Below are 20882 nucleotides of genomic sequence, written 5' to 3'. Positions count from 1 at the left end.
AAAAAAAAAAAAAAAAAAAAAAAAAAAAAAAAAAAGAAAGAATGAACATTCCAGTGCTGTCAGGTAGACTGAGCTTCTTCTGCAAAACCACCTGATTTTTGTTGTTTTTGCTTCCTATTACAACATAAGCTGAAGTCCTACTAGAAAAAGTGAAAAGAAGCATTATGAAAACGAGCATTATTTTTAATGTTGCCTCTAAAGAAAGCATCTTTGATACCACTCTTTCACATTTTAAAAATTCCTTTCCTCTAAAGGAAATAATCCTTTTAACCCAGCCAAGACTTACGACTTGGTGTGGTTACCATATGTCCTTCTAGAACAATTAAAACACAACCAAGTTGATCCTTCRGGTAAGTCGAAGTTGCCCTCTGACTGGATGAGGCTGTAGCCTGCTGATMAACTGCCATGTAGAGAGCCCATCTATTGAAAAAGTCCCATTTTCYGGATATTCAGATCCTCTCCAGAGATTTTAGTGCTTTATTTGCCATAAGCTCAAGAAGAAAACGGCAGGAGAAAGCTGCAGACTTCTTTCCTTCCCGTATACGCCACCGCTAAAATAATTCTGACTCAAATCTTCCTCAGGCTTTATGAACAAAATTAAGTTTGTTGGTAACTTTCAGTGACAAATMCTTGAAAACAACATAGCTTTGATGAAGACTGAGAAAGGAGGAGAGACTCCCCCAGGAGCTCCCAGGTCCTGTCCCTGCTTTCCCTGCTCAGCAGGAGCAGCCCCTGGACCTCAGACCAGGTTCTGGCTGCCTGCAAGGAAGAGGCCTCTGTGACTTGTCCCCTTACTCTGCCCAAGGGAGCCACGAGTCTAAATAAGGTGAGACACAACAGGACTGGCACACAAGAATCACAAGAAAGGCCTAAGACATTTAGGGTGAAAATGGAAATGAAACAACTAGATGTAGTTGTTTCTTTCTGTCCAAGGGCGTACAAACTTCCAGGAGGAGAACAGCTTTGGAAGCAATAGCAAAATTTGAACAAGGCTCAAGCCAAACAAAACAACTACGACCAAATAATCCACAAATTCATATTCTAAGCTTAATTTAACAAGTGGTTTCTTAGTTTGGACAGCACCAATTCCATTCTGTGCAGCAATACTTACTGACCATATGTGCTTAGTTTTAAGAAGGAGAACTCTAAAGCTTCCACGAAGCTTTAAGGCAATTTTAGATATTGAACATGCAATTTTAATTGCAAATACAGAGCTCAAGTCTATTTGAATTGAGATATTCAGCTTTTGCAAAACTACATATTTTTCCCCTGTCTGCCCCACTTACAGTAACACGCAGAGATTAGGAAAATAGATATACAGAAGTTTTGAGATTTAGAAACTGATAAAGCATTATGCTCATTTGTAATGAGTGATGAGCACACATCAACTAGAGAACTCCAGTTAGAGCTATAAATACCATAAAGTTCCACATCTTATTAAATAACTCAAAARTTACTTCCAAAAGTAGTTAGAAGTAAAAACAATAATAAAAAACTTTTCATTAGATAGATTTAAACATGTACAACTTACCTGTAATGCCTGGACTAGAAGGGTTAGACAAGGGCTTGGTGCCCTCAGACGACTGTTCAACACTTTTGGAAAGGGATCCATCCACAAGTATATCAGCTTCATCTATGTCATCACAGGTTCCTCCAATCTGAAGGAAATGAAGTTCTCCACCTAAATTCATCACAGACAGTAAAAGAAGCAAGTTTAGACAGACATGCAGACATAAACTCTACTCACAAGAGAGGCTTCCTGTCAAAGTGCAGCACACCTAAAGCAATAACTGTGCAAGACCTGCAGGAGAACAGATTATACATGAATCATCACTTCGCTTTGCTACCACAAATTTTTTTTCAGGATGAATGCAAATCTGAGAACTACAAAAATTGCTAGTTCCAGTTGTGAAGGGCATAAAAGGGAAATATATATATATATACACACACACCTATACACACACACACACATATATATTAAGTGTATTAAGTAATCAATGAAACCCAATAATAATCCCAATAGGAAACCTAAAGCATAATGACTATGAAACTTCACATAATCCAAACTATCAAAACCAGAAAGTCTTCCACCATATCATTATTATTTATACATGGAAAAACTTTTCTAGGGAAGGCTTCCTGTAACTTTCCTGAAAATTGATTATTAAAGTCCCTCAGTACCTTACTGGTCTGATGAAATTGCCTGCTTTGCAAGCTATTCAAGTGATCTGAARCAACTCGAAAAGATAAAATTTAATGAAAATTCAAAACAGAAGCATAATCAGCAGGTACACTAGTAGTAGATCYAAAGGTTAGAAGGAAATGGCTTCTAAAGTAAATAACACTTATTAAATGAGTTCGGCTGAGATCAAACAGCTCAGAAMGGAGTAATTTTCTTAAACAAAGAAATAGGGACATGGTAGGAAACACAGATCCTGACAGATGGATCTGGCAGGGAGCCAAACATCCATTTGTTTGTTGTTTTGGTTAATGCTCAAAGATCAGAACAATCTCCATGATCTGAAACTGAGAATCTCCTGCCCTGGAAAAGGAGGAAACACACCTAACAAAATGGAATAGACGGTTGGGACCTCACGATAGGTTTGTTCGTGCAGGGCAGAGCCCACTGGTCCTTAGCAGGAACAAACAAACAAACAAAAAAATCTGCCTTCCTGCTTTACCCTGTACTACAAGAAGAAGGAGGAGTTGTAATCCTTGGGTTCATAACAGAYTCCAGCACTTTTCTAACCGAATTTTTGTGCTAAGCTTCAGATATCTTAATTGTACTCCCTCAAACATGTTTTTAAAAAAAGCTTAGCAGAGAAGTTTATGATAATCTCAAAACACAGTATTAGTCTGTGAAGAGAACTCTCTACCTCTCTGCTTTGGCACACGTTCCCAAGCCCTGCAGGTGGGCTTTGTTCCCTTRCCATAAAAAGAAGCATTTTATCTCACAAAACACCCGAAGGGCACCTTCTGCTGACAAATGTTTCATTCATTTTTTCGAAGATACTGTAGCTTCTGATAGGCAATGTCAGGAAAAAATCTGTGCAAAGTCCATGCTGGTTTTTCATCCTTCCTTCGTATTATTACTGGTATGTCTGTTCTTTCTAATTCTATCCAGATAGCGAACATCATAGATGCTAGTTCACCTGAAGACTTCACTCCCTGACAAAGGCAATAAATGCTTCTTTTGCACTCCYGAGAGAAGATAATTAAGCTCACACTTGCTTTCTCCRTGATCACAAAGGAGAACAATCAACATGCATCATTATGTGATGCTAAAATAAGAAGTAAAACATTCAGAATATTGGTCATTTAATTTTGAGCTATATTTAAAATGACTAAATTGCTTAGAGAGTGAACCTAAGAATCTGACGGGTTACACAAACAGCACAGATGAATCAAAAATCCATGTAAATAAAACCCAAGCTTCCTTTCAACAAAATGGTGATCAGCGCAGGAAAGCCATACTGGCAAAAACCAGAGACCAGGTCAGAGATCGGGTCACTGCAGGGAGAGTCCATGTGGAGAAACGTTCAACACCTCAGCATTTCCTACACTCTAGTAGGAACGTGGAGCTCAACGACTGTCACCATCCACAGTGACAGTCCAAGGAGGTGGAGAAACTGCACTGGAATAGTTGAATTGAGAAAACTAGGTCACACCATAGAAAGCTATCCACAAACAACATATATTCTCCTTTGTCTCCCTGGTGGTTTGTGGAGAAAGAGTTGGCTCTGGGCATATTAATATAGAACACTTGAAAAACCTCCTTCAGAGTGTTTCCCCCAAACAACACTCCAACAGCATTTATACTATCCCTGGGGATTTGAAGCTGTAAAATTCCATGAAAAAAAAAAAAAAAAAAAGGCAATAGGGATAAGTGGAAGCTACTCTGTCTAGCTAGAAGTAATTAACTGCTCCATTACAGGATGAAGAAAAATCAGCTTGCCAGCAGTTCTGTAAAAGAGGCTCTTGTGAGTCAGAAGATAAACCCGATTCCATTTCCTGCTTAAAAGTGCAAACATCCTACTTTATATATGCACAAATGTTATGTACAGCCTGCAGGAATTCTTTTATTCAAAGACATCTGTTGGGTAACTGTGCCCAAATTTGGGTTTCTTGTCAAGATACGCAGACTAACTCAAAAGAGTTGAGAGCGCAACCTTCTTTGCTGTTGCTCTTTCTTCAAAAATTTGATGAAAGTYGAAAAGAATTAAGAGTATTTAGCTTAAGAAAATAAATGGCTGGAAGAACATGCTGTATAAATATACAATAAAGTTGTTCTTTCCTCTACTTTTGTAGCAATCTCTACCACGACCACAGAGGATATAACAATAGCAGTGACTCAAATCAGCAAAGATGATTCAGATTAGACATTAGGAAAAAGAAATTGTCACAAGAACAGCAAAAATTAGAAGAAATTTTATGAATAAGTTGTTAAGCTTCCCACGTGGGAAGCCTTTGAAAGCAGGAGTTTATCTTTCTGGAAGGGAAAGTATAACTGATCCTGACTTGAAGATGACCTCTTAGGATCACTCCCAGGACGAATTTTGGTGTGGTAAAAAGTTCAGGCCCTCCCTATCCTGAATGCAAAAATTGTGAAGGCACAAAATCAAAAGCATTTAACTGACTCTGAACTTTACACGTGCCAGTATAAAAAGTTGACAAAAGCAGAAGATAAAGCTTCCTAATGACGAGGAAGAAACAAACGAGATAAACAAAAAGAGGGAACATATGGAGAGCACTAAATAAACCAACCTCCAATGCAAAAACAAGTCAATTGTGCTAACTGAAAGAGCATGATTTTTCAGAAAGTCACACTCAAATGGGTGAAAGTGAATAAATAAATCATATTTTACTGATACTTTCCCCTTCCCCAAAGAGGAGTGACTAGTAATACACTCTTGTCAAGACACTACAGGCCAGAGTTCAGGAGAATTAGACATATAAGATATTAAAAAAAAAAAAAATCACAAAACAGACACAAAGAAGAAAAAAGCTTTTAAACAAAGCATGAAGCCAACTGATAAAATGGAAATTTATGTTAAGAAATAGTTATGTCTGTGGCTTTTCTTCCCTTCCTGTCTGAACGTCTGAGCAAAAGAACAGATCTAATCTGGTCTGACCCATCAATCACAACATGCAATAAACTCACTGTGTGTGGTTTTGCCCTCCCCAGGCTGAGTCCTACTACTTCCAAAGAATAATTAAAACAACATGATTTAAGAGCCACTTCTAAAAATCCAATCAACTCTCTGTTGAGAGAGTTTACATAAGATGTAAAGCAAAGCAACACTAGTATTTTCACTAGTGCTGGAAAGGATTTACAAGAAGATACAGGCATTCAATAAACAAGACCTGTGAAAGGACCGGATCGCAGGCCGAGGTGAGGCCTACATGTTCCTCTGAGCGTAATGACGTTATGTGCTCACACGGATCCCGCAGACAACAACCACAGCACCTGCTCAGCCATACTCCAAACCAGGGAGTCAGTCTGGGGGAAAAGTGGTCGTTTCCTCACAGTGCCCTGGACATTTCCACTTGCTGATCCATTTAACCTGGTGTGAAACGCCACCTCACTGGCCAGCTGCACGACCCTTCTTCAGAGGGCTTTGGAGAGTGAACGACACTACTACCTTGTCAAGGGAAAACAGCGTGGGCAGTGAAAGACAAGTAGCTCAGTCAAACTTTAACGATATTTTAAAACTCACAAAGAAACACAAGGAAGCATAATTTTCAAAACTGGCCATGCAAAATACAAGATGGACAGGTTTGCACCTCTATCTTATATGGAAAAGGCAGTTCCGGTAAGTTCCTCTTGATACTGTACCCTAAAGTTTAGTTTAACAAAATTGCCTGAATGGCCAACGTTGAGCTAGGCAGTGAATCCACAGAATCTATCTGCAGCACAGCAACAAAAGAAATCAGCAGCATCTACACAGGGGAAGGGTTCCCCTTAAGAATTTTTTTTTTTTTTTTTTTTTTGTAAGGCTGTAATAAAAAGAATAAGTATTATTGGGTAAAACATGGGCCCTAAAGAATGCAATGACATATGTAGTTCTGGAAAACGGTGCACTCAAGACGCGTTACACCTGATCCTTATCTTAAATACCAGATATTAGGCTTTAAATATCAGACTGCACTCAAGCTGTAAAAGTACTCAAGGACAATAGCTGTCAACCAAACGCACAGTTTTCTCATAGCAAATTCAGTTATTTTGGATGTTACAAAAGCAGAATTTAGGTTTTTTTATTAATTGCACAGAAAATGTTTAAAAATCCTGTGCGACATCTACAAAAAYCACAAATAACATGGATATTAACCATCCTTTCTCCCTTGGCCAGTGGAGAAAAAGATAGCAAGACACCAAGCGATTAAAGCCCAATGCTTTTTTCCTTGACCACACTGGACCAGAAAGCGCACTCACACACACTTACCTGCCCTAAAGGTCAACTACTACTGCTTTAAAGTGGGTAAGAATAATTAACTATTCCTAAGCCATAAAGATTTAAGCACAGGGGACCTGAAATAAGCCTAAGGAATATCCTCTCATCCTGCAATAAAACTACCCCCCCGCCCCAGGATATCTGCCCCCCAAATAAACACCAATAAAACCAAACTCCACATCATTCACAGAATATTTTTTGTGCTATATCTTAAGGGCAGGTATAGGCAAAAATATATAATCTACCACTAAAAACAGCATGTCAAAGCAGAAGCAGAAGGAAGCATTTCCAGGGCCTACAGGTTCCTAAATCCTTACTTTAATGTATTTTCACTTATGTCACTGCTACTACTTGCAAAAATTATTAGCATTTAATACTTTAGTTAATGGAGTCATTCTACTTTCAACATGCTTCCCCTACAAAGTTCAGCTTCCAAACCCAGTCAGATTGCAAGCATCCTCCCACACCAGGTAGTAAATAGAGAGAAGTAAAGACCACTAACTCCAATTTTGGATGAAACCTGTATAAATATATACATATACACATATATGTATAAATATATACAATATATACATATACACACACACACACATATATATATGTGTGTGTGTATCTTCAGACACTTGGCATATGAGCAAGCAATGGGACCAGTCAGGTAAGGAGGATGAGACCAGACTGTTCTCAGCACAGGGACAGGACAAGAAGCAATTGGCAGAAACTGAGGCACATATAGGTCTGTCAGAATAGAAGAAAAACCTTTTCTAATCCAGACTTCTGTTAGAGGTTGGTCCCTAAATATTCATGACTGTTTTAGACTTCTTTCGAGAGCAGGAAAAAATATCCAACAGAACTGACTCAAAAGCTGTTAGAAAAGACTAGAAAACTGAAAGCTAAAGACATTTAAACACTGAAAATAACTGTGAAGTTCATTCGAGTTACATGGCAGAACAGGAAAAAGAAGTTCTAAAAAGAAATGTGGTGAATATAAGTAAGAGTGATCAACAAGTGCAAAATGAAGAGCTGTCACAGTAGTACATTGGCAAGGGAAAGCCAAGGGCAAAGGGAAGCCTGTGGCTTATAGGACTAAAGAAAAATAAAATCCCAGTCATCTTAAATGCAGTAAGAACAAAAGTAGTCACAGCAAATTTATTTAGAAATTACTAAACTGATACAGCACTGTCAAAGAGAAGAAAAAACAGTGATTTACTGCAAAAGCAGTATGATCTGTTTGTCKACTCTGAGGAAGAAGTATCAGCCAGAAGCAGAGGCGGTGATTATCTAGGTAATAGGCACAAATACTCGTACACTCACAGAACAAACGCTCCCAAATCAACAGACCTGAATAACAACACTCAAGGTCCTAAAAACAGGGTTAGATAACACCAAATCTTACAAAAACATAATTATATATGCTAATACTGGATGGGAAATTACCACGCACAGCAACAATAAGCCTTTTAACTTGTCATTAATTTTGAACCAGAATACACACCCAAGAAAACCAGAACAGATATCATAAGATACAGTGAAAAGTAGGCTTGTATGGACAGAATTCTTAGCAATTGAAGTTCGATCAGTAAAGGTAAAAATATAATGACAAAGATGTGATAATATAAAAAATTTTCACAGACATTTAGCCTCATAGCATCACACACACACACACAGAAAGTTCCATTTTAAATGAAAAAAATGCATTATTAAATAAAGCAGAAGCAGWTTAATTGATTTTTCTTTAGAAGTAGTTCTCAAAAAAAAAGAACAATTTAGTAAGTCTGGATATTTATATTGGGAATTTGCAAATATCAGCACTAGCTAGTAACACTCAGCGTTTTCACCTATATTAAGAAAATAAACATAAAAARCCTGCTGCTAAGACTCCTTTTTTTKCGTTCTTTTTTCCCCTTTTTTACAACAAGCTAAATCTTATCTGTGGGAAATAACACAAGTCTCGTGTGAGCACAACAGCTGCTCACAGGAGAATTATGTGAGCTGTTAACTGAGAACTATTAACATSATGTGACCATGAACGAAGAGATGTGTCATTTAAAATTCTTCTGGTAAAACGAGAGAAAAGCTAATGAGTTCAACATGGCATTGGTGGGAGCTGGTCTGCAATGTGCAAACCGGCCCATAGGCTCAGCTACACAGAGACCATTTCCAGCACAGTTGCAATAAAAATGTGGGGAACTGATTATGACTTTGGCTCATCAAGGAATTTGGAGCTGGAACATAGCCAGAGCTGTAACCTCTGCACTGATGTGACAGGCATGTTCCGTAACTCATCACTGGAATAAGATATAAAAGCATTTTCCTCCTCGTCCTCTTGAATAAATCCCTATCCATATAGGAATCATTTCTCTGGAGCATAGATAACCACTACAAGAATATTTACATACAAGAATTACTTTTATTTGTTTAGGACTTAAGCAGGGCTGTAAAATGACCAACACAATTTACCAGTATACTGGACATACCCAAGAGTTGTTCCTACCTCAGAGATTAAAACCTCATTTTAGATGAGGAATTAACTAGAGCCCACATTCTCTAGAACAGAAGTAAATTGTTTATATAAACTCGATGGAATTTGTCCATTACTATCTTGAAACTTCTGTTAACACTCTACATGATAAGTTAAACAAAGTCAAACCAAGTCTTTTTGAAGTTTTTGTAAAGGAAAGTCTTACCTTTGGTGCACGCACATAGTCTGTCTGTGCCCGAACAGTAGATAACAGAGACAAACATATCTGGTTCCTCAGTGCCCTCTTTTTTAGGTGGCTCCACTTTGGCCAGAATTTCAAAGTTTGAGAGATCTAGTATTTTTACATATCCTCCCTGAGTAGTTATTACCAGGTGCCCAAGAGTAGAGATCTCAGATCTTCTCTCTCTCCCACTGCCATTTTTAGAAGTCAAGTGCAGTTCCTCCACTGGCTCCTCACAGTCATCCTCTCGATTATCCAATATATCTGGTGGGAGCAAAATCATTGAGGTAATTGTGTCTTGGGGGTCTTTGATATGCTGGATTTTTACTGGTTCCTCTTCTAGGGTAACTATTCTAGTGGCATAATTCATCTTATAAAGCACGAGGTAGCCACCACTAACACTTCTCTGCTCAGGCTGAATTATTAAAGGAGTTGGGACGTCTGCTGGTGACTCATGCTGGATGACATCGATACTCGTGCCATTCACCACAGCAAGACTTGATTCTAGTTCACCTTTTCTTCTACTACATAGTGCCGAGTTTAATTTATTTAAATTATTCAAGGCCTCTACTTGATTTATTGCACTCAGAGATTCAACAGGGCAAGTCCGCAGTCCTACTAACAAATGAACTCCATCTGCACAAGGAGTGATCGAATCTACACACAGGTTCTCCTCCTCTGCAAACTTTGGCAGACGCAGGCACTGCACCAAAGTTCCAGGTTTGGGAACCATAGAGCTCCACTTGTCCGAGTCCGGAGAAGTTAGGTTGGCTGCTGCATCTGCAAACTGCTGAATGTAAGTCACAGGGGGATCCTGTAACAGCAGCTGCTCCTGACTGTCCAGCTCCATCTCAATGATCTGGGGAACGGTGAATCCATCGTCATGGATACTTTTACTCACAATATTGTTCATTTGTGAAAAGAGTTTTCCTGCTTTTTCATCAGACTCCTTAATGCTGTATAGCAGCAATACAGGTAAAGTCCTCCGTACCAGAGGTGAATTCAGTTCTGAATTGGTGCAGGATTCATTGTCAGTTGATCCCTGCTCCGAGACACTCTCACCTCGAGTCCTGCTTAAGCCATCCAGTGACCTCTGAGAGTTACTGCTAACAGGAGAGGTAGCAGGTGATTTGTATGTTAATAGACCCCCAGCTAACAAACAAGGAAAGGGAATGTTGTGTTGTTCTAGATGTTTTTCCTTCATCTTTTCACTCTTACAGTTGGCCAAACATGGATTTGCCCCAAGTTCTTCCAAATCCTTAACCGTGTCTTCCAGGACATTTGCCACAATTTCCCACTGAAGTTTCTCAGGCTGCTGAAGAATGCTGAGAGCTGTTATATCAAGGCTAACTTCCATAGTTTCTTTTTGTGATGTATGCCCTTTAAAACAAAACCAAAAAAAAAGGTTAACATAATATATGCAGAGAAAAGGAATCAAGTTACTTATGTTATGAATTTGTTTTCATAATCGAGCAATAAGTCACTGCTGTACAGATTAATTATGTTAAAGCATTCCATATGTTTGGGATCCAATAGTAGCAAAACAAAAGACTCAGAAACATTCCTTCCACACTGGCTAATGGTTCTCTTTGTTTTATCAGCAAGAGGGAAAGTAAAGAAAACAGGACGTTAACCTTTGCAACAGGTCTCCCTGTAAACAATCTTATCTTCCTGGTTATTCCACTTGGGCTGGCCTACCTTACCAGAACACAACCACTTAATCATCTTGATTCATGCTCTGCCCTGTATCAACTCCCCTTTCTAAACAGCCCAGCACCACCAAGATTCTGTAACACTGCAGATTCATTCTGCACTCCTAATTGAAAAACATCATTTTACACTGAAACTTGACAGTTCCCATCATATAAGGAGCTCCAAGCTCCAGTAAGACACAGCACAATAAAGCCTGAAGAGATGCCTGATCATACTGAACAATACTGTTCTAAAAGGATTGAAAAGATAAYTAAATAACATTTTATTTTCATTTAATTGATTACAATGGGCATGGTTTCAAGCCCAGATAAGAGGAGACAGAAGCATAAATGACAGAGCACTATTTCTGCAATAATTTATATTGAAAAATATTTTTCACAGCTCAAGTCTATTCTCTTCTGCATATGCACATGTTCTACACTCTTCCTCTTACTAATCCTCATTCAAATGTGTAAATTAGATTATGCAGAATAAGCATGTAATCTTTTCTCCTGTCAAAATTTCTGTCTATATCTCTAAGAAATTAATCTATAACACCATGCACAACACTGTTCTGCTCCATATGAAAGCTTTGCTCAGGAAAAAAAAATATAAAACATATATAAAATATATATTAAGTGTATATATAAACAAGAAAACAATCAAGATTTAGGAACTCTTTCTGTCAGTCTCTTGAATTTAAAGGATTTTATACAGCTGCAATTTGTTCCTGTCCTAAGCAAGTTCCTTCAACTTGATTTGCACATTTTACTGTCAGCAAGATAACCAAGGCCAGTTGTCAAGGATGATGTTTATTGACSAATGAAGTAATTTTTTGCTTGTTTTTCCCCCGCCTCTGTATCTAATCTCCACCAAACAATGATATAACTAMTAGAAGATAGATTTTCCAGGTCAAAATTTTGTTTCCAATACAATGAATAAAGTATCTTTTGTTTCTGGCAGAGCCTTTCAAAGAGACTGAGATGAACAATTTCCCTCCTGACATATAAGTTGATATATGGATCAGATATAACCTACCTGTGACAGATTCTGATCTGGAATGCTCTTCACTGTCTGAATCCTCCAATAGATCATCACTGAAAAAAAATGCATAAGTGAGACCAGATACACTGTAGCTGCCTTTTTATTAAATGAATTTATAATTTTAATTTATTAAAAAATAAATTGTTGACTGTGTCACCAGGATCTCTTTTAATCAGAACTGTATATACCCATTGGTCAATTGATCACAGAAAATTGCTTTCTTCCCATCAGTCACTAAAGCAAGTTAACCAGCTTTCCATGAGCCTTATTCTCAGCAACTCAAACATAAACCGAACGAGAATGAAAGTCAGTTCATGGTACTAAAAAAAAAAAAAAAAAAAAAAAAAAAAAAAAAAAAAAAAAAAAGCCAAACTTGTGTCTAAAAACTGATGTCCCCTTCTACAAAGTGTGTCAAAATATTCTCTGGAGGGTAGAAGTGTCAGACTGGTCTTCAATTTTATCAAAGCAATTTTATAACTGATGTGGAAAGTGCCATGGCTCAGAGTAGTCCTGGTCTGATCTTCCTTCCCTAAGACAGTGGCTGCCAACAGCTGGTTTATGAGCACGTTCATTCCTTGGCTCAAAGTACCTGAATATATCTGGACTTCCTCTGAGCTCCTCTCTAAAAAGGATCAAACCTCATCCATCTTCATTTCACTACAACACAGTGGCATTTCAATTCTTCTCCTCTCATCCAGCTTCCCCTTGAGACTTGAGTATTTCAGTATCATTTTTAATTACAGAAATAATAAATTTAATATAGATAAAGTGAAGTGGAAGCTACTTAGTCCCGAGCAGTACCACTGTACTTAACTCTCAAGTGGCTAAAACTACGCTAAGAGTCTAGGCTCCAGCAACTGCTGGCAATGAGCAGCAGATTGACCCTATGTGCACACTCACTGCCTCACTGCTTTCAGGAGTGCGTAGGAAACAAGTTTCTTATTTGCTCTACTGTTCCGTAGGAACCACAACAAGCTTAAAAACAACCTGCTAACTCTTCAGTGAGGTTAAGTTAAAAGAAGAAACACTGAGAAACTAACAAGACTTCTCAACCTTTTTCTCCTGAGCTTTCCAACCATTATTCGCTCATCTGTGTCAGTTTTGGTGAAACGAGGAAAGAGTTGCCAATAACATGGTGTAACAAACATAAATGAAAGAATACTGATTCTATGTGTATACAGATATATATCAATAACATATTTTCTCATGCAACCCTCTTTTAGCATCAGTGTACCACTACACTTCTTTCTTTGTTAGCATCAGTGTACCACTAAGCTTGTGATAGGACTGTCTAGTGGTTTAACATGAGCTCAAGATACAAATAAATAAAAAATCCCAGCACATCCACATACTTTACTTCCATTAGTCTATACTTTCAATGCCTAAAATGCATAACCCATAGCTAAAATAAAATGCTGTTCCCAAACTGGTAATCCTCACCATTTTTTTCATCATTGTGACTTGGTCTCTTCTCCATTACTGGAGGATAAAGACTGAAGCACCAAGAGTAAAATGAAGCTGACTTTAAGAATAACTTAGGCAACTTGTTTATCCCTATGTTTCCGAACACGATTCAACACTAAACAAAAACCTCTCACCTCCATGAAAAGTATAATAATCTCAGCACTCTTACATTCCACAAAGCATGATTTAACTAAATGGCATTTATCACCGACACAGCAACATTGTACATTTTCTGAGGTTGAAGATTAGCATACCTGTCTCCTTCTAATTTTGGTATATCTGAGCAGCTAGATGAATCTTCTAGCCATGCTAGTGTTGGTCTCCTTGAGTCAACCCCTGAGCTCTGTTCTCCTGATAACATAAGCTGCTGCACAATAACTGGATCATATGCATTTATCTCAAATTTTAAGTGGACCTAAAAAAAACAAAAAACAAACAAAAAAAAGACAAAAGTGACCTTTGATTTAAATTGAGATATGCCTCACCAGAATTAATCAGTTAAAGAAAAAATGATTGCATGTATTGTATACCTTCATAAGTTTGGAAACATCCCATATGCAGATCTTTCCTCGTTTTGTTGCAGCAGCTAGGAAATGAGGGCAACTTCCAGATCCAAAGCAGGCTATTCTGTCAGTGCCATCTGTGCAGGGAAATTGTGCTGGACTTGTTGCCAGTGTGACTGAAAGAGGTACATTCTGAGTGTGCTCACCCTTGACAAAAGGGCAGTTGGGGGAATGTCTCTCGTGTTCAGACCTTTTCATATTAAAAACAAACATGTCACACACTGATTTCTTACTGTAAAGAGTACACAGATCATACACAAAGTCAGAGCTTGAAATGAAACTGAAACCAAACTGTGTGAACTTTAGTCAACCATACAAGAGAGTGGTGAGCTATTTACTCCCACAGCTATTTCTCAATAGAAATCATTTGCATGGACCATTCAACTTGTACGCATTTGACTGCTTAGTGGAAGTTCACAGTCATACAGGAGGAGCTACACACAGTGCTCTTCAGAAAGTTTGTCATAAAAAAAATTGTTCTATATTGTTCTATACATCGCCCATCGCGTCCTTCTGAAGAAAAGCAAGCAAAGCAACAGATTATCTCATACTTCGGAAGAATTCTGAAGTTACGAGGAATTATTAAGTAGCCTTAATAAAATGAAATGGCCTTCAAGTCTTTCACTAGACATCCACATCATTTTGTCATTTGCCCCATGGAATAATTTTTAAAATCCACTCTTGTCATGAACACTCAAACTCACATAAATTCTGGTCAGAGATACTGACCTTTGTCCTTCAAGTTTTCTAATCTCATAGCATAAAACCAAGTCTGCTCCAAATACAAACTTACCAAGGTTCATCTGTAGGCTCCCAGCATACTAAACACACACTACAGGTAAAGCACATAGCTCTGTCATCTCCTGATGAAGCAGGCTACAAAATAAGAAGAAATACTTAAAATTTATATAGTGTAGAATATGAAGCACATTAACCAGTTGATCAAGTCCTCTCCTTCTTCTACTGGCATTGCAAAACTACATTACATGTATACACCACCCAAAACTACCGACTTAAAAGTGGCAATATTTTACATAAGAAATAGATATGCTATTCTAACTACAAAAGAGATCCAGAATCCAGAAAACCTGTGCCAGCCACTGGACAGAAAACACATACAAACAGAGCAGGATCCAATGAACAGCATCACTACTAAGACTTTTTCTCTGGAACAGGCCCGTGATGTTCCAAAAATGTACAGACTTAGCAGAATTGACTGGTATATCTGAATGCTTGTAAAAACACAAGTTGAATAAGCATTTCCTACTACGCCTTCAATGTGTCAGAATATAAAGCACTGCTCATCATTTCACTCCTCTGCAAAGAACACTTGTTACTATGAAAAGATTGGAATTTTCCACTTCTCTTCAAACTTCACAGTTTCATTATCACCTTTCAAGTCAATGAAATGCACTTGGTAATATGCAGATTCAATTCTAACACATTAGTTTCCTTTGCTTTCCTCCTGAACAAGTAGTTTTGAAGAACACCTSACAAAATTTGCAGAAGCATCATCCTCCAGCACCTTATAGGCTTTGCAGTTGACTTCAGTAGGTAGATTACATTGACATCAAATACTAGATACACTACCCAGCCTTCATTATATAAATCCATATAATAAAAAAAAAAATAGTAAAAATAAAAAACAAAAATGGCAACAGGCAAGAATATTGGAGAAAAAAGGTGAGGCTGTGCAAGTCATTAAGCCAAATAATTTAGTAATATAATCTAGATCTGTAACACAACAGGTTACGTCTCACTATGAAATTAGAGAACACTGACATCAGGCTCAGTGCTTTTTCTTCTTTATTTGCAGAAAATCTGTATAAAAATAAGGATATCTGCTCAACAATCTACTGAGGAGAAAAAGAGATGCTGTGTAACACAGCTCATTTTTTTTGTCGTTGCTGTTTAATCCAGATCAATTTGCGTACTCAGGTGTTTCATCTCACCATGATTTCTGTACTCAAAATAAACGGATAGAAACAGAAAGACAAAAAAAGTCAAAAAGCAATAGCAAAAAAACACAATCCAGAAAGGAGCTCTCAGTAACAAACTTCCTTGTTCACGGCAGTTTCTACACCTGTGTAGAGTCCCTGAGGTTAATTGTTTGTCTGATTATTTGTTTTCAAAGTCTTTACCAAGGAAGTAAATGCTAAAAATAATTAAACCTTTTACCTGGTGATAGAACCCTGCCTGAGCCATAGGATCTGGCTGTGCCCACCTATAACCCACATGAGGCCATGAGGTGAATGTCTCCCGTCTGTTAGCTTCACTATACATCAAAGACCTAGAAAAGCAAAACAAACAAACAAAACTTAAACAAAGCTGCCACGCCAAATAATTTTTAAAAATATATTACTTCTGAGAATTTATTTTACACAATTTATTGACTATTAGATAAAAAGTAGATAGCTGCATACAATTTCAAATGTAAGTTATCATCAAAAATTATACAAAAGTGAAGTTCTCTCCTTTGTTTGCCAGTAAAAATCTCAGCAAAARAGCACAAGTAATGCAACAACTTGCAAGTTTTAGAAGCAACAATAATGAGCAAAGTTTCCATGTAGCCTTTTTGGTCTGACTTCAGCACTACCATCAGCTGGCAAAGCTACTCTGCATTCAGGGAGGATGCAGGGTTCAGCGGTGGGAAGCTGCCGTGGAGCTTTCACCAGTATTAGAATCACTGCAGAATTTGGGGCTTATGAAGACTATATGTACGAGTATCCCTATTTTGGAGTACCTTCAACTTGGTATTTTAGGCTTAATCAAATATGCTGTACAAATCCCCTAACATCTGGCATTTATTGCATGTTATAGTTCATAAAAACAAATAAAAGCTATAAAAGAGATGCATTCTGAAAGAGAAGCTCCTCTCCAGCTTTCATTGTTCATTTTCAGCGCATGTCCCTCATCTGAGAGGATCCATAAGAAATGAGCTCTTTATTTTYAAATCAGCTTTGACAAAAGTTGACATAAAAAAAAAAAACAGTTGACAAAAGTCTTCAGTATAATCCCACAACTCCCCATCCTGCATGGAAAGGTTCACACGGCTGGAAGAAATGGTGCTGCCAGATGAGATGTGCCTCTTTTCTTGTTTCTTTTGTACAAAGATACTCTTGAATGGTGTCAGTCTTTTAAAAGAATGATTATTTTAAATGATTACTGAAGAAAAAAGATTACCCTCACAGCACCCATTTAAGGGTCGTCTTAATTTGACATCATACCATCTTAACAGACAGACCTCAGAGAACTCTAATTATAAAAGCAACATGGCAGAAGCACCTAGACCTGGAGGTATRGCGACATAATGTTTTATTAAATTATTTGAGCTGTGAGAAATTATAATAGTCTGGCAAAAGGGAGAATTTGGCCTAAGAAGTTTTATTAGTATTTTAACTGGTCTTATGAATGTTTAAGTAACAGGTTAAACTTGCCTACTTACAAATCACCACTCAGATCACAAAGATCAAACAAAAGCCAAAGAGGTAAAATTTTCTGATTCCCCCATACAGAGCGAATGATGCAAAAGAAATATTTATATGTTGCCAAGGTCACAACTTCATAAACTGTGTCCTCTAAAAGACAAAGTGTGGACATAATTCTGCTATGAAGAACAAGGAACTGATTCTTTTGCATTCAAAAGTGGTCTGAATAAGTCCTTAAAGTTCTGCCATTGCTGTAAGTTTAAATGTTATACTTTCAGTAAGGTTTACAAAACTAGCTTGAATACTGCTAGCARCTCTGGACCAGAGYTAGTCATTTCCAAGGGACTGCTGAAATATAACCATAACCTAACATTAGGAAGAGTTAAGTGTGGGTGAAGAGCACRTTCCCCTAGAAGGGCAAGCTAGCASGGCAGCTGTTGGGCTGCAATTGCTATCTTTCAGAAAGTCCGCTCCAGAAGAACAACAAAGGGAATTCTACCTGACTGGCACTAAAACCAAACTACAGACAGGGTAGTCTTTGGACAATCATAAGTGTTTCTTGAATTTACTAATATTTAAAATATGCTGTGCACTAACCAGTTCAACTAGCTGTACGAGCAAAAACAAGAAAAATACTGAATAGAGCTAATTCCATTTTCCTCTTGCAAAGAAACTAGCCAGGTAAGAGCTTACTCTGATTCAACCCAGAAGTCACATCCATCACTTATTTCTCTTAACATACCTGTCCACGGATCGACCAGGTCCCACACCAAGCTCGGGTCGCGCGCTGGGTAAGAGGTAAGATAACCTATCCATCACAGAGGATGCTACAGGTAAGGCAGCAATATTTTGATTTATCTTCTTGAGTTCATTTACAATGGCACTGGCGACTGACTTCAAAACATGATGAGGGAGGTGGAACATAACCGTTGCCCACTAAATAAGAGAAAAAAAGTGTCCAGTTCATATTGGACAATTGTAACATATAAAGGACAAACAGCTCACAAAGGTGTCAAAAGCAAAACAAACACACCCATGTTGCACCCTCTCTAGGTCTGAGGCAATTTAAGAATACACAAAGGTTAGTAACATCAGATTTTAAGTAGAGGACCCTGTTAGTTTCTTGCTTAACAAGTAAAACAAAGACCAAGAGTCACCAATTACATTTCATTCTCTGCAAATGAAATCCATCWCACTGCACCAAGCACTTTGCATGCTTCCGGAACAGTAGCCAAACAAAACTAGTCTTGGGAATCCACATACCTAGGTCGGAGACAAATTCTTACCTTAGCAACTTTGTGATTTGCTGCTGTTTCATGTGAGGTATTTTTTAAACCATCCTTCAGTTGTGTGATGAATAAGTCATATCCCTCTGTGCTAGAAACATCTACTTTTTCTACACATGCAGATAGCAGCTGCTGAGCCTGAAATACAGATGTGCAAGAAAAGTTATCATCCAGGCTAGACTGCCACACATGAAAATTATACCTGTTTTATTATTCTGAGAAATGTAATTTGGCTTGCCCTAACTTATCATGTATCAGCATAATTCCCATTAATAAAAAGAAAGAAAAAAGAGCAAGCAGTTCAAGTTACTTTGTCATCTATTCAACAGATAAACCATTGTAATAATTACTGAATTCATTGCAAATTCCCTCAGGTAAAACATTATCAAATTTAACCAAGTTAGTAATATAAACAGTTAAAACATTACATAAAGCCCACAAGTCTTGACAATTTTCTGAGCAGTACTGAGAACAGAATGTAAAAAAGAAAATAATAAATAATACAAATCAGACTGCTTACAATGATAGTATAGTTACTGAAGTTGAAAAATGAGGCAGAAAAAAAAAGGGCTAGTGAGCTTAGAGAATTCTTACAACTCATACATAATGCATCCAGAAAAGATAAACACTAAACACCATTTATAGACCTTTTTTTCTGCCAAGTTCCACCTGTTTCTGGTTTACCCCACTATCTGTTAACTTCTTGTTTGCAGTTACAATTTTAAAGTATGTTTTATTTGCAAAGTACTGAGCACTATGCAGCAGTTGTTAAACAGGCTCCATCTGAAAAACGTTACATAAAATCTTTCAAGTTCCAAGCAAAGGGAAATACTTTCCCAAGGGCAACTGCCAGCCTCTAAGCAGCCAGGCACCATTCCAAACAGAATGACTGAACGGTCACTTTTAGCCAGCTACCAGCACATGCACATTGGCTCTTGCCTCCTCCTTTATTGCCCTTTTTCTTTCTTTTGGGTTTTTTTTGTTTGTTTGTTTTTTNGGAGGTAGTACATGGGATAGGGGAAAATGGGAACAGCCAAAGGAGAAATGCCAGAAGCAAGCCAAAAATGTTCCTTGCTTGGCCTGTATCTGGGTTTTAAATTTCAGTAAAAGGACAATGAAAATTCCTATGACATCTCGTACTTCCTAAGTTTCTTGCAGGCAACAGCAGTTCAACAGAAGGGCTCTGCACATTCACAGTTCGATCAAGTTCTAGGTGGYGCGAGACCGGGCACCTCCTCTTTAACAGCAAAGGTGAGAACTTCAGATGGTTAATATTTTTCCTCTCACCTCACTGATTTGGCCCTGCACTCCCCAAATCTGTTTTTATTGAACTATAATATTTTCCAATTTCTAAAGAAATGACCTCTTCAGAAAATGGCAGTGGTCCTAAACTTTGAATCAGAGTCTAACAATTGTTTTTGGAAATATATAAGAAGCTTTAACTAAAACTGACAAGGGAAAAAAATAAAAGACAGTAAAATTTATGAAATTGTATGCTGACATCAGTCAGTCTCTTCATATTCAGCCACACATACTAAGATTTTGCTGCCAAAAGGCAGCAAAAGGGGTAAAAATAATGTCAGTGGCAGTAAGCCTGAGGGAAAGCTCTCTTCAGAGACCTCTATGAAGTGTTACTTTATTGCTGCTACTCCTACTCAAGACAAGGAGTTATATAAAAAGAAAAAAAAAGAAAAAAAAAGAAGACACATAACACATTCTTGGGTTCACAAAAGGCACCTACGATTCAGTACTCTAATATCATATAAATACTTCAAATCATTTCTCAGGAGACATTTTTGTCGATGATGTAGCATTTAATACACATCTACTTCCCACAGAGATGAGTGGGAGGTGCTCTTCTCAGAGAGAGCTTTAAGGATCCAGAATCTGGATCTAGAAGTCTGGTTTTGTATTTTCTACTGTACACACTATTCTAAATATTCACATTGACAGATGCTCTTCCCAAACATAAAGAATTAAACTAGCTTATGGTTCAAGTTGTCATACAGATTAACTTCCYTCCTCTACTTCTTCATTATCACTAAAGAGATGAAAGATGAAAGGTATCCTCCTCATTACCCAGGGTCTTRGAATAGAAGAAAATTTAGCTAACATTAAGGCACACACCATCCAATCTATTAACGGCTAAATGAACCTAAAATAAACCAATTCAAGAAAGTCTTTCACATGACACTAGGTAAAAAATACATAAATTCRATTCCTTTAAAGTGTAAATATACTAAATACGCGGTTA

At 37.7% G+C, this 20882-nt stretch overlaps 1 protein-coding gene across 1 annotated transcript in view; it reads right to left on the bottom strand.

Annotated features, from left to right (window-relative positions):
* Nucleotides 1–20882, bottom strand: part of BIRC6 (baculoviral IAP repeat containing 6) — a 144276-nt gene that overhangs the window by 122656 nt on the left and 738 nt on the right. The window contains exons 2-10 of the mRNA XM_026051196.1: nt 18629–18766; nt 18085–18278; nt 16093–16204; nt 14708–14790; nt 13882–14104; nt 13606–13766; nt 11882–11940; nt 9137–10531; nt 1532–1681 (exon numbers count right to left, since the gene is read on the bottom strand). Coding sequence (XP_025906981.1) covers nt 1532–1681; nt 9137–10531; nt 11882–11940; nt 13606–13766; nt 13882–14104; nt 14708–14790; nt 16093–16204; nt 18085–18266 — 2365 coding nt within the window. The 5' untranslated portion in view covers nt 18267–18278; nt 18629–18766. The remainder of the gene's footprint in view (nt 1–1531; nt 1682–9136; nt 10532–11881; nt 11941–13605; nt 13767–13881; nt 14105–14707; nt 14791–16092; nt 16205–18084; nt 18279–18628; nt 18767–20882) is intronic.

The sequence above is a fragment of the Nothoprocta perdicaria genome, unplaced genomic scaffold (assembly GCF_003342845.1).
Source record: "Nothoprocta perdicaria isolate Ctin4 unplaced genomic scaffold, notPer1 scaffold_73, whole genome shotgun sequence".
In the NCBI taxonomy this organism is placed as follows: Eukaryota; Metazoa; Chordata; class Aves; order Tinamiformes; family Tinamidae; genus Nothoprocta; species Nothoprocta perdicaria.
The sequence above is the reverse complement of the archived record's forward strand: the minus strand, read 5'-3'. Positions and strand labels throughout refer to the sequence as shown.